This window comes from Neospora caninum, chromosome VIII (genome assembly GCF_000208865.1).
Source record: "Neospora caninum Liverpool complete genome, chromosome VIII".
NCBI lineage: Eukaryota > Apicomplexa > Conoidasida > Eucoccidiorida > Sarcocystidae > Neospora > Neospora caninum.
In genome coordinates, this window is record NC_018395.1 from 3,145,287 (window position 1) to 3,159,365 (window position 14,079).

At 58.7% G+C, this 14,079-nt stretch overlaps 1 protein-coding gene across 1 annotated transcript; it reads right to left on the reverse strand.

Moving 5' to 3' along the window:
* Window positions 1–1,540: 1,540 nt before the first annotated feature.
* On the reverse strand, window positions 1,541–9,618 carry NCLIV_034030 (uncharacterized protein; the record flags this gene model as incomplete). Its single annotated transcript, XM_003883599.1, has 4 exons — window positions 1,541–6,097; window positions 6,456–7,268; window positions 7,699–7,815; window positions 8,221–9,618. The coding sequence occupies 4 exons, from the start codon at window positions 9,616–9,618 to the stop codon at window positions 1,541–1,543; spliced, it is 6,885 nt and encodes a 2,294-aa protein (XP_003883648.1).
* Between the last annotated feature and the right edge of the window lie 4,461 nt (window positions 9,619–14,079).

The window sequence follows — 14,079 nt, forward strand, 5'->3', positions numbered from 1 at the left end:
GGACGAGGACTAAGGAACCTGAAGTTGGTGGCGTTGCTGCAAGAGCCTGTAGTGCGGCCTCGCCTGCTAGAGCTATCTCGCGAAGCGAAGGCATGATCAATCAAGACGGGCGGAGTTGCACGGCAGCGTTGTCCGTTTGGGGGTTCGATAGAACTCGTAGGTAGAACTGGCTAGTAACGTACAGAGCGATAATTTGACAATAATGGCGTCAGATGCACGTAAATTACGTATCACAACCACGAAGGCGCCTGAGAACCTCGTTTGCTCCCAAGGAGAGTTAATCTTGCTCCTTGACGGCAACCGACACGGTAGAGACAGCGAGGTACCGTGTCTTCGTCAACGACACACTGATGCGGTTTCACACCTTGCAGGGTGAGCACTTGGCGTCGCGTCCTACCACTCACGTCTTCGGAAACGCCCCCCACATGCAGAAGGCGAAAAATATCAAAACCTCGCACGGGCAAAGTGAGGAAGAGGACGGAACGAGCACGCCTTGTTTCTGTCGCAGTACCAGAAAAAAATCAGAACACGTAATCGCGTGTGGCTCGTGGAACGGTGGCAAACGAAGCAACAAAACATTTAGCAAAACATGCGGCTATACATAGTGAGGCGTCTGCATGTACACTCGCACGTGTCACCGGTAATGCGCCCCAACGTTGCCAGCGAACAAACGCCAAGTGGAAGTGTCCGTCACGAAAATGAAACCAACTCGCCCAGACATAATTTCTCGGGTCCGAGTGAAACACGAACTATCTACCGCCACACGTAGAGTACCTTAAACAAAAATACCAGTTGAACTGTCCCCATCAAACGAAAGGTCGCCCTGCATCCTCATCAAAGTCTCTGGAGCAATGCATATTGCATACAACTATATACGTATCTATATATCCGCGACTGCACATACACAGAATATGCATGCATACGTGTGTATGCACACACACAACTCTGCGTAGAGTTCCCTCCACACTCAGCCAAGAGAACGCAACCACCGGCGATACTCCACACCACTAAAAACGATATGGAAGGCTCGACAGAAAGCCACAACATTCGCCGATGACTGCCGTCCACGGGATAAATTCCTGGAGGCACTCCTAATCGACGACGCATCCTTCACCGAATTCTGAGACTACAAATGCCGGGCACGGAAACAGAAGAGAGGATACCACAAGGGGCCGAGTCACATATGGCGCTTTCCTGGTCCGTCGACAACACAGCCTGACGAAGCCAGGCTGTTCGAAGAGCCGTGTTCCCCGACCACCAGAGACCGACCGACTTCTCTTCGTTGTCGCGCAACCCCTAAACGGGACGGCGGGCGTGCGCCGCCTCGTTTTTCTGACAGAATCGTATCTCAACATCACTTGTTTAAAACATGCATGAGCAGACACACCGGCTTTCGCCGGCGTCGACAGCAGTCTCCCCAAAAGTACGCAGTTTACACGTCATTTTCATGCATTGTCTTGCGTGTGACCTGCGCGAATTCGCAAAAACCGCGGTACGCCTTTTCCCGTTTTCGAGAGCCGCGAAGCGATCTCTGCAATTTTCAAACGTCAGAAACACTTTCTCCGAGACCCTGAGAAGGCGGGCCATTCCCTTTCAGGTGCAAAAACGTGCTGATTTCGGGCATCGACGGGACGTTTTCTGTCTGTAAACTCAGCAGGAACGCCGCTGTCTCTTTGCTCGCACATTCCTCTTTCCCAGCCGCGGTCATGCTTGCCGACCGACTCAGTGCAAGTTTACTCAAGATGCGGCCCTTCGCAGTCTCGTCTTCCACGAGGCGCTTCCCTTCTCTACACATGGTGTGTGCAACGCTCTGAGACAGCGAATCGGTCGAAGCCAGACACGGCAGGCTTTGGAGGAGGATCCACTTGTTCTCTGTTGAGGGCCAAGCGCGCGCACCCTGAAGCAACTCATGGAGCCCTACGGCGGCTGCTGGACTCGCCTCGAGCGCGATCCGCGGCTCTGGGAACCCACCGGAAGACAACGCTTCGGAAGGGACCGAAACCGGTTGAGGGCCGCATGCAGCACAGTCTGTTTTTTCGCTGCCTTGGCCGTCCTTGGTCACGCTCTCTGCTGACGAAAAGATCTTACAGCCCATCGCCGCTGGAGGGACACGGGAACCTGCAAGCGGTTCGACGTCAGTCCGATCTGCCACCGCGCTGGGCGTTTCATCAGAAGAGCACCGAAGAAGCGAGACGCTTACCCGCCTCGCGGACGACAATCCCACGTCGGAGCCGTGCCTCTTCATTTCGTCTTCACTTGTGCCTGCATGCTGTCCCCCGACGCCAGAGTGTGTGTCCATTGAAGACAGAGTCGGTGCGCTGTCGGCAGACGCCACCCCCAAGGATGGTTCCGCACTTTCGGCTGAATCGTCTAGCCAGTCTGCGAACTTCTGTCCACTTTCTCCCGAAGTCGAAACGCCCTCTCTGGGAGACGCGTCAGCTTCACGAGCTACGGTATCCTCACGCCCACTCTTTGCGTCGAGCGGCGACTCCGTTTTCGATCCCTTGCCTGCCCGTTCACCCTCCGCGCGGTCAGTCGGGAGTCTAGCTTCTCCGAGCTCGCCACGCGCACTCGGAGTCCGCTCGTTAGTTTCCTCGGCAAATGCTTGGCGACCGCTCGACTCGCTCTGCCACTCGGGCTCGACCTCCACGTCGCGTTCCACCAATGCGGCGTACTGCTGATGCAGCATTTGTCGCTGAAGCGCGAAAAGTGAGTGGCACGTGTTTGCAAACGCTGCAACCGCGTCCTGTCGCGACCGGAGTCCCCCACAAAGATCCTGGAGACACTGGAGAGCCTCGCGCAAACACAGCTCCTTCGCGTCCTCCCCCTCGTCAGAGGCGCCTTCCCGTTGTGTACCGAAGCCAGGTCGTGACTCCGGAACTGTCCCTGTCTTGGCGGCCTCGCCGTCTCTTGACTCCCCAGACTGCTCGGATGTTGGCAGCGTCTCAGAGGAACCCGGCGAGGGCCCCACGTGAGATGCACAAACCCCTGCGGAGGCTTCGCGGGAGCAAAGTGACAGGGTCGCGCGATTCACCTCTCCCCTGAGGACGTCAGTTGTCTGAGATTCTTCCCTTTGAAGAGTACTTGCAGAGATACCAGAGACAGGACGGACGCGAGACAAGTCCTCCTGTCCAGTCCCTGGAAGTCGAGACGCTCTCGCAGCAGCCTCGTCCGCCGGGCACCACCCCTGCGCGTCCCTGCTCGCCGCGTCTTGTCCGGCGGGGGGCGTAGCCAGTCCCGAACCATTCTTGAGGCTCAGGAGTTCTTCGTTTCCCCTGCTGCGCTCTTCAGAGCCAGCACGACGGCAGACGTCGCCCTGACCTTGCTGCACTCGACACGCCTTTCGCTGGGCGTCCACGCCACTCAGAATCATCGAAAAAAGTTCAACGTTGTCCCTGAAAAGCTGCTGCGCCAGCGCCGCACACGTGCCCACCCGTGTCGTCGCCTCATGACGTTCTCGCGCCCTCAGCTGGTCGGCGTCTCTGCGGACGCGCTCCTTCACCTGGTCCTGAAGCTTGCGGAGCGCCCAGAACTTCTCGAGCAGGTGTTTCGCCAGACCCTCCTTCTCGTGCCGCATGCGCCGAAGATGCGCCACCAAGGCCGCGCGACGCTGCGCGTCTTCTGCGGGTCCAAGAGACGCGCCATTCCGTCCCTCGGAGTCGCTTTTCTCCGACGCAAGATGCGACGCTGCGCCCTGGGAATTCGTGGGAGAAACCGGGACATCCGTCCTCCTCTCCGCGTCCGAACGGGGACTGCTGTCGTCCAGTTTGTCCACGCAAACAGACTGAGAGTCTCTCGACGCAGCAGGCAAAGGATTCCCCGAAAGCAGAACTGAATCGTTCAAACGGCTGCTGCTATCGCTTGTGCTGCAACTCCCATCGTCGGACTCGCCCAGACCGGGAGGCGCAACGCTCCCCGCCCCACTCGACTGGCTAGGCACGGATCCCTCGGGCCCCGCCGCTCCTGCGCCACTGCTGAGACGCGCCTCACGGGCGTCTTCTCGCTCCGCGCTTCTCTCGAGACCTTGCGTAGATGCTTCTTGCTCGGCTCGGGCTGCGGCGACGGCAGCTTGCGCCGCTTCCGTCGCTGCGCGCAACGTCCGTAGCGAGAGGGTGTGGATGGCCGCGAGGGCCTGAGACAAAGTGCGGGCCGATGAAGGCGAAGCCAGCGCGGCTGGGGAACCGTTCGCAGCACGGCGCGCGACGACGTCCGCGGAGCCACTGTCCAACGGCCGCTGCAGCGGCGCGTTAAGAGCTGCCAAAGCCGAGCTGAAGGCAGAGAAAAGCGGGGCCTCAGTGGCGCACGCGATCCGGGTCAGCGACGCCACGTGCGAGTTCATCAAGCGACCGCCGACGGCCTCGGCGCAAGACAGCGTCAGCGGGAAGTCTCGTTTCGGCCGGTTGTCTCGCGCCGCCAACGCGTCAGGCACAGCCTCGCTCCCGCGTGCGTGCAACGCACTCTCGCCGACTTCCCCACCTGGCTCAGACGCGCCGTCTGCCGTGGGAGAGACAGCGCTGGCCACCTGCCTCTGCTGCGTCTCCGACGCCTGGCGATCCGCGTTCTCGGCGTCCGCCTCGCTCAGACGATGAACCGAGAAAAAGTCAGAGAGGGCGTCCAGCAGTGCGCCGGGGAGAGTCGACACTGTCCTCAGACTCGCATCGTGCAAGTCAACAAGCTTCTCTCCTTCCTGGAGCAAGTGCGCTACCTTCTGCGCGTCTAGGCCATCCCCTGCTCCGACGCCCAGAGATCTGAACAGGGATTCAATGCCATACCAACTCGCGAGGTTCTGCACGGTTCCAGCAGCCGCAGGCTGATCCCCACAGTCCCTACCCTCCAGTCGGTTTCCCAGAGAAGACGGAAGTGCGTCACTTCTGCCGGTACACACGCTTCCACCTGCTGCGCGCTCGGCTGCCTCGGCGGAGTTTCCGAACGCTCCGAAAGCGCCCCACAGGTGTGCGTGGTCGTGGAGGCCTTGCCTGGCCAGCGAGCCAGGAAGAGCAAAGTTGTCCTGAGACTGCCCTTGAAGTTCCCGACTGACCGAGACCATTGCATGCAGGTCTTGGGGGACGGCACCGATCAAGCCAAAAAAGGCGCTGCGGCTAGCCGCATCGGTGCTCGCGTGGCCCAAAGCCGTCGGTTGGAAGTCGGTGCGGGAAAGGACGTCGCGGAGGAGCTGTGCGGTCTCGCGCGCTTCCTGCGTAAAGGTCGTTTCGCCAGAAACAGGGACCAGAAGCGACGAAGTCGAAGCGGCAGGTACGCATGACCCAGCTGTCGAAACCAGATGGAGGGATGACGCAGAAGACGTTGCATCTGGCTCTATCAAGGAACTGAGAGTCGACTGCCGCTCGCCCGCATTCCCGCCGTGGTTCCCCTGGGCGTCACACGCGCTGTGAGTTTTCGCGCGCGACTCGTCTTGCTCAAAATCATTCGCAGCTGCACTGTGTCCCAGAGGCACGCCGCCCAAGAGCGATTCCGAAACGCAACCGTCAAAGAAGGCCTGCAAGAGAGACGCCGTCCTGTCTTCGTCCAGCGCGGACTCGACCGTCGACACGTCTGCAGTTTTCGAGAAAAGCCCAACTTCCGCGCCCTCCGCTATGCCCCCATCTTCTGGGACCTCGAGCGCGTAGGGCGCCTTGCCACACGCCGTTTCCTGAGGGCTCTTCAAATTTGCTTTCGAGTCACTCCGCGCCGCTTTCCCCGCAGCCACATGTGGACCATGCGCGCTACTCGCGGCCGGTCTTCCGTCTGATCTTTTGCCAGCCCGTTTCACGCCTCGAGATTCCCTCCCAGCCTCGGCAGTCGCCGCCTCCAGATCTCCGCCAGTTTTCCGCTCCCGAGGTGATTGGCCGCCGTCTTCGCTCTCACTAAACTTCACTGTCTTTCCACCTTTCGAGCCCGCAGCCGCTGCAAGCGCGTTCGCAAGAGAGGCAGGCGACACGGACGAAGACCTAGGAGTGGAGGCGCGCGAAAGCTCAAGGTGATCCGGGGCCGCTGCTGGCGCACTCACACCGTCCCCGGCCTGCAAAGACGCGCCGGAAGGGTTGGCCGACGGGGAAGCGACAGCAGGAAAAAACGTGCGGAGGAGACTCCAGGGAAGCTGCAGGCAGCAAACGCACGACGAAGAAACACACGGCGTCCATACGTACTCTCGGGCCTCCAACTGTGAACCCCGGAGGACTCGCGTGGGGCACAGAAACAGCGCATCCAACCGCCGCACTCCTGACAAGCGATCACTGGAGACGTGACCCAGTACAATTTGATGCGCGTTCGTCAACGGAAAAAAGAACGGCGGAAAAACTACGCATTTCCACTCGTTGGCTCACGTTCGCCAACCGCGGAGAGAGCGGGATCGAGAATCGACGTTTCGAGTTCTCGCTGAAGCATGCTCGAACGTGTGTGTCGGCTAAACTGTCTTGACTCCGCGCGCGTCCAGAATGCGCCGGTGGCGCGCTTACCCTTCTCTGCATTTCAGCCACGGGAGATGGGAATGCGTCGTCGTGAGACCCGCGACGGCCGCTGCCAAGCGCACTCGCCTCGACGCAGGCGGGGCCGACAGCCTTCGCGATGGACTCGGGGTACCGCGCATCACTGCTTGTCAAGGCTAATCCTTCGTCTTGCAGTCTCGCGTCGACTGAGTCGAGACGTCTCGGGCTTCGGCTCTGTGCGACCAGCTTGGGGGCGCGGCCATCACCGCCAAGGGGACCCAGCTGTGACGCGAAGAGCGCCGCGGCCGATTCGTCTGCAGCCCCGCCGGCGCTGTCTCGCCTTCGCTTGACTCCCGCGCGCCGCGACACACGCGTCTCGTCCACTTTCCCGTGCGCCGCCACGGCTACAGCACAGCCCTTCACGTCACGAGCAGGTTTGCGTCTTCCCGGAACGAGGCCATGCGGCGAGGCGCGCGACGGGCGCACGGCCGCCGCAGTCCCCGGAGTTTGCGTACCCGCGGGAATGGGAAGCGACGACTGTGAAGCTAGGGGACACGGCGCCTGAGGAAGGGCGGGTGCAAAGGGGAAACTCGACACTGGTGCCGGCGTAGGCTGCTCCTGGGCAGGAAGCCGCCCAGAGACGGACGCGGCGGCAGCGCCGTCTCCTCCAGCTTGTCGCGACCCAGACACGGGTAGGGTCTCTGCAGACGGCTTGGCGGAGGCCCCGCCGACACATGAGTCACCTCCCGCAGCTTTGTCGCCAGACTGCGCCAATGCCTGCTGCTGCTGGAGACGCTCGGCTGCGAGCAGAAGCGTTTGTTGGCTAGGAAGTGCACCGTAGGTCTAAGAAAAAAACAAGGAGGCAAACACGTCCACAGACTGAGAGCGGGCGCCCCTACTCTTCTCGCACGTATACACCGGAGTGACACGTTTGTGTGCGACGCCAACACGCCGGGTCCTTGCTCAAAACTAGACTGCAAGCGGACCTACAGCCCCCAGGGTTCTGAACGACGCGGAGACACTGGCGAAACGACACGGGGAAGCGACGGGTGCCACTGCAACATGGTTTGACAGAACCCCGCCATCACCACGCAGAACAGCAGCGTAAGGGAGCGTTTCACGACATGGAGCGAAGACGTCCGAGATCGCAGAACCCTGCACGATTGGCACCACGCTTCCGTGTGGACGAGCCTCCAACAGCCATGTCCTGGAAGATGCACAGGCGACACGCCACATGGGACAGGCGCTCGACTGTCGGCGCAATGGGACGAACCTGGACAAAACGAATGAAACACTCTGCAAGACACTTTGCCTTGTCGTAGCCATAGTATTTCGCGGAATACGTCCGCATGCACCGCCGCCCATCCTGGTAGTACCGTGTTCTCCACTCCTGCACCATAAAGAGGCATAAAAGACAGAAGCTCAATGATGCCGGCGAGCCCGTCAGTCTCTCGAGCGTTGAAACAAAGCGCCTCCTGGACGCACGCCCCGAAATGCGGGAGGCAATTCGGTTGTCTCTCACGTGCACTGATGCTGAACGGTTGGACGCGAGCTCGCGGCAGCAGTCGGACCGCCCACGGCTGCTCTCATGTCTCACTTCCCCTCTCAGTTCGCTGTCCTCTCCGTGTCCTCAAACAGAGGCAATGTGTGGGTCACCCCGACAGCGCCCCTCGGTGTCTCGTGCCCGACGTATCCCTCGAAGCGTCCCATATCCAGAAACAACTCCTTTTCTGTCCCAGACGTGCTCCGCGCTCTACACAGGGAAGGCCGTCGAGCACCAAGACTCATCGCTTACTTGTTTGTCAGGATGGTAAGACGCTTTGTTGTTCCCAATAAACACCGTCCTCGGTTTCTCGCCCGCACCAGCCTGGCCTTTCTCTTGCGAATTCCGCGGAGCCCCAGCGACAGCTTCACTCGCCGTCCTTCCCAGTCCTCTGCCGATTCCTGCGCCCGCTCGCTTCACCTGCCCCGCTTGGCAGACTCGCCCTGTGGCGGGGGTGGACGCATCGAGCGCAGCTGCAGCTTGGACAATGAGAGGGGCGTCTGTCCGTACACTGGGCGTTGCCTTTGTGGGTTCTGTCGCAGGTTGACCGTACGGCAGAAGGGCGGGGTGTTGTGGCTGCGGAACCGCACCACGCGGGAGAGCGGCAAAGTGAGGTGTCCAGGCCGCAGTGCTCGTTTGGGCTCCAGCGCTGGGAAGAGTCTGTCTCGCTAGCTGCTGCTTTTGAAGCTGCTGGAAAAGAAGCAACATCGCAGCTTCTTCCCGGCGCTTCTCGTCCGCCGCCGCCAGACCGCCCGTCTGGGTCTGCAGGAAACTGGAGAGGGCGGCTAGCTCGGTTGCCGCGTTCGGCCGGACTCCGGCCCCGAGAGCGTCGCCCTCACCCCCTGCTCCAGCACTGGGATCTGCCTTTGCACCAGGAGGACATCCGCCGGCTACCCCGCGGGGAAGCAGAGTCCCCTGAACGCCGAGAGGCCCGAAGGCCGAGAACGCGTCGACTGTCTCTTTGCTCGGGATAGGCACGCCGCTGTCCGAACCGCGGGGCTGGTCGACCTCGCCCTTCAAGTCCCCCAAAACTGCCGCACGATCCAGACGATTCGACACGCGCCCAGCGTTTCTGACGAGAAGTTGGAACCACTGCTCCTTTTGGGAAAGGAAGGCCGCGAGGCCGTCCCTCGTTGAGCCATCAGCTGGGCCGACTCCGAGAGGTACAGAGCGGTCGATGCGAGACGGACTGCTGACAGAAGAATCTGTTGGGGCTGCTGCCGCTGCAGCGGCGCAGTTGATGGCCGCAGCAGTGAAGGCACTGCCATTGGTTCCCCCCGAGGAGGTTGCCGCAGACGGGGAGGCGTCTGGACTTGTCGTGCAGGAAGTCGAGCACGAGGAAGGCGTGGTAATGTCGGAAGCGTTCACAGGCGTCAACAGGCCGCTGTCGTCCTTGCACTCCGCATGCAGCATGCACGGTTGCGTGGGGATGGGTGCAAAACCCTGTGCTGACGCCAGGGTGCCCAAGACAGCGCCGGAGACAGCACTCTTCGCCGTCCTCGCCGCAAGCGAGACAGAACAGGCTCGCCCAGTGCTAGGCACGACAAATCCTGACTCCAAAAACGATCGAAAAAGTCGGTGGTCCGACGAAGCGTCCCGGGGAAGGCTTGGTGAGCCGCCTTCCTCGGCGGCCGGCCCGCAAGAGGCCATGGTAGAAGCCACAGATTGAAGGGGTTGTTCACTTTTTAGCTGGGAGAAGACATGAGAAAACACAGATGATGCTCACGAGAGCTCGCACACAGCGAGCGGCCGAAAGAAGAGCAGCGGAGGCGACCAACCGAAGATTGAGCGAAGTGTTGTGTCCTCACGGGTCCTACTCGCGGGGCAGTGTAAACGAATGCCTCACGGTCAAAGCGGCGGGCACATCTGGTCCGGCGTGGAGAGAAGGTCACCCTCCTGTCTTCCGGTTCGGCGATGTAAGGACACGGGGCCTCACGGCAGATATCGGACACGAAAGCGCCGCTTAAAAAGAGGTTCGTCTACGTTCGACAGGAAGCCTAGAGAGAAGGCCTTTCCATCACAAAATGAACTGAAGCACAAATAGACACACATCCTTGGTTGTGCACCTCCGAGCGGGCTTCACCTCCCAGTACACGCCCACGTGTGCGAAAACGTGGTGTGAGCTACGGGCGTTCTCCCTGTGTCACCCCAAGTCGAGTCCTCTCGGAGCGGTTTCGGTTTAGCCTCAGAGAAGCGGGATTTAAAAAACAACCCACGGGCTCCGTGCTCGACTACAGAGAAGGTATGCCGCGGGTCACAACGTTTCTGGCGGTGTTCCCCTTCATTCAAAACAAGAAAAAACTCTCAATTCAGGGTCTGCAGCCCCCGTTTGCTGGCGGCTCTCTGTATGACCAGGAGAGTGAAACTCAACCATTCGACATCTAAGACAAAGCACACGACTAGGACCACCCGGTTATATGGAGCGGCTTCTTCGGCACTATGGTCGCGAGTATTCCCGACGTAGAAAACGTAGGACCGCGTCCGCACACATCACGAAACGAAACAGCAAAAATACATTCGGGCAGTTTCCGCGTTCGCGCAGATACGGGACGCGGAAACGGTCATTCCGACAGCACGCCTCAAACGGCTCCAGTCCCGAGCAGAAACAAAATTGACAGGATGTTGAAGAACACCGGCAAGTAACGTTTGTCTTGGCGTGGAGCGGAACGACCGAAATTTCTGAAGGGTGCCAAATGCGCAAGTCATCAGCCTCCCTCGTCAGAGCCACAGCGATAAACAGGGAGGGAGGAGGGAGAATGGACACTGTCGTGTAGAGGACCGAGCAGGGACGGTACGTTTCCAACCCGACAAACGGTTGAGTCAACACGGAAAAAGAGAAAAAATCCAAATGACTTTGGATTTTTCCCACCGGAAAAAGGAAACTGTCCCGACAGGATCGGCAGGGCGCAACGGCGTTCGGAGGGTAGAACCCCCAGCAACCGGGCTGCCTTGAAAAAAGTGCAAACCTACGAATTTAATAAGCGGAAGCTGGAAGAGGCCACGGAACAATGGCAGGTGTTGGGAACACGTGCACAGAGTCGTAGCACTGCGGGAAAATGAATCACCTCACCCCCCGAATCCTGTGTATTTCCCGCATCGCTAGTCATTCTATTCCGGTCTTTACGCTGGGAAATTCAATAAGACTCTGACGACGTGTGGCGTAACATCTCAGAGCAACAGCTTCCGTACCTCATCTCGGCACTTCTCGCTCTACCACTCTGTACCTCCCATACGAACAGTGGAACCCCTCCACCTTGTCGCCCTCCTCTCACCGGGGGTGAGAAACCACGCGACCTCCAATTTTTTGTTCGCGACGGGAGTCAACAGAGCACCCACACCACATCCTTTCCAAAAATCAACACCCATTTCACGCGTGACACACACGGCGGCCCTCCTTCCCCCTCCGCCCCTCTACCTGGTGGGAGGGACAATCGTGGAGGGCGGCTCAGAGTGGCATTACGCTGACCCCAACACCAGAGAGTCATGCGTGGCCCCGCTGAAAACGCCTGGTGTGCTCGTCGCTCCGTTCCGTCGGACGCCCAGTCTTTTTAGGATGGCGCCTTCTTCGCGTTCTCCCGCACAGTACGCAGCCCTCAAGTACCACACTCGCGCAACCCCTCCACCCCGGCCCACGCCAAAACATGAAATTTGCTGACCCGCTCCGGGTGTGCAGGGAGACGTCTCCGATGGTGGCTAGCACGGCCGTCCCAGAGTTTTGCCATGGCACTCATGGCAGAAAAGCGCCGAATTTCAGTTCCACGCGTAGCAAACACGCCAAAGAAACACGAAGAAAAGCAGACAAGCGTGTGAAAAGTCCTTGACTTCAAATGGACTGGGAAAGACTCGGCTTCCTTCCTCGGGGAAGAGGCCATCATCCACCCTCCATGCTGAAACAGCGGTGCCCCTGAACGGCCAGCCGGTGATGGCCGTATGACAGAATTGATCAACAGGTCTGCGTTTTTTTTGCAGGGGTCAGCGAAGTCACCTACATTAAGTGGAATCCTTGATTTCCTCTTCTGGCGACTGTGAGTCTACTTCACTGTTCTAGTGGAACACTAGTGAAAATACGAGGGAACGGTGTGGACAAGAGCATTTCCTCGGAGGAACGCACATTTGCTTGCACCGGTCCATGAAAATCCGCTCCGCTGTCGAGGACGCCTGGAAATGTTTTGGAATGCTGGTGCTCTGTATGTACAGGGAACAGGGCAACGGGAAAAAGTTTACCCAAACCGATCGAAAGTTGTGATGTACGTGTCGCTTTATATACATGTAGTAGTGCTTGTGGAGTTCGTTGCATCGAGTTCGCTCCCTGCGCACTTTGGACAAGACCAAACAAGTTCACGACTGGTACTAGGAAATGGAATATCGCGTTAGTTCCTGTTGTCGACAGCAAACAACCAACTCAACACCCTTTGTTCACACGCCCTCACTATATGCACCACTGCTGTCCGGAAGGTTTTTCTGTGATGTTCCGTGGAGGCCTGGCATTCGATATCACAGCGTCGACCTAGCGTGGTGAGGTACGAGTCTTTTGGATAAACCACAATTAAAAGGTTATTCGCGAAACCGGGCGTCGAACAGCAGCAGGGGGTGGCGCCGCTGTCGCTGGTGGGAGGCATAGGGTAATAGTGAGTGCGTCCCTGGGAAACTGCAAGCTGCACAAGACTGCGGTGCCCCCATGTGAGTCGGACCCTATCGTTGCCGGCTGCGCATTGTCACCTGAGGGACCGCCTCCAGGACGGGGGCCTTCCTCTCATGTTTTGGTTGCCCCACTGTGTCAGCACCAGACCTACAGAAGACCCACTTACGTTTCAGTCAGGCGGAAAAACCGCGGAAACGCGCATCTCAGCACGTGGAAGGACTTCTTTCGCAAAGTGGGGTCCTGCGGGGCTGAATGTGGGTGGTCACGTCCGACCGACAGGACATCAAACGCCGTGATACGTTTATAGTAGCATTACAGCATGTGGCGCAACGGACGATGCGAATGTGCTTGGAGGTAGCACCAAAACCGGAAAGTCCCTTGACAAGCGCGAACGGGCAAGAGCGAATATACCACAAAATACTCGCTCTGTTTTTCCTCCTGAGTAGTGGTACGGTCTGCTTCAGCGCTCACACACAAGAGCAGGAACACCTTAGGTCGTTCATTGTATCGCTGTGTCTTTCTTTCAGAACGGCCTCTGGGACCGCGTAGAGGCCGAAGGGCGAGACTGTCGAGAAGTAGAAGCATTCCGCTACAGACCAAGCAGATTAGGTGGGGGTAGCTCCAACACACTGAAACTGGACCGAGAGTGTCACTGAGACCTCGGGCAGAGATCTGGCGTGGGTATGTTTGAACACATGTCTCGAATCCTGTTGCGGCAACATACTTATTGGCTGGGTGTTAATTACAGAGCTTCACAGGATTCTCCGGAGACCACTGAGATTGGCGAGGCTTTGCTGGGTGGGACAGCAATAGCAGGCTACCATGAATATGTTTGGTAACGGAAGCACTCTGTTTGCGGACAGTGTTCCCACTAGGATTTACAGGAATTGCCTGCAGGTGAAAGGCAGCATCTCCGCAGATGACCAGATGATTCTTGTGGCAATCGATACTTCAATCCCAAAGGTACGGACTCGAATTTAACGGCCAACTCGGAGATCGCCAGTTCCGTTCCATGAAGTGGTTCCAGTCAATCACTGCGAGATAGAGGCGGGCCATGTCTTGTTAGTCGCTCAAGTAACACTTCCACAAGGGGAGTGGCGGATGTGCAAGTCACGACGCTTACTGCGGATCCACTTGGAGAGGCTACCCCGAGAATCTGGCTTAAAAGATCCCGTTCCAAAAACATCTGACGAGATCACGTCTGACAAGCTGCTCTTTGATGCAAGCTAGCGGGGCAAGGGATTGCGCTATTTCTTGTAGCTGCGTGGTCATCTGCATTAATTTGTCGTGAGTCCGCACGTGCTAGTCGCACTGTGTGCAGTGGCATGCTGTGAAGCGAACTAATCACTGGAGCCCACCGCTGGCGTAAACAGATTTCACGCCGTACGTCAGGGGCCCGAATGATCCACCGGGTCCAGAGAAGCAGTACGTGCCGACGCCCAATGGAAATAAGCGATGCATCGCCTTCT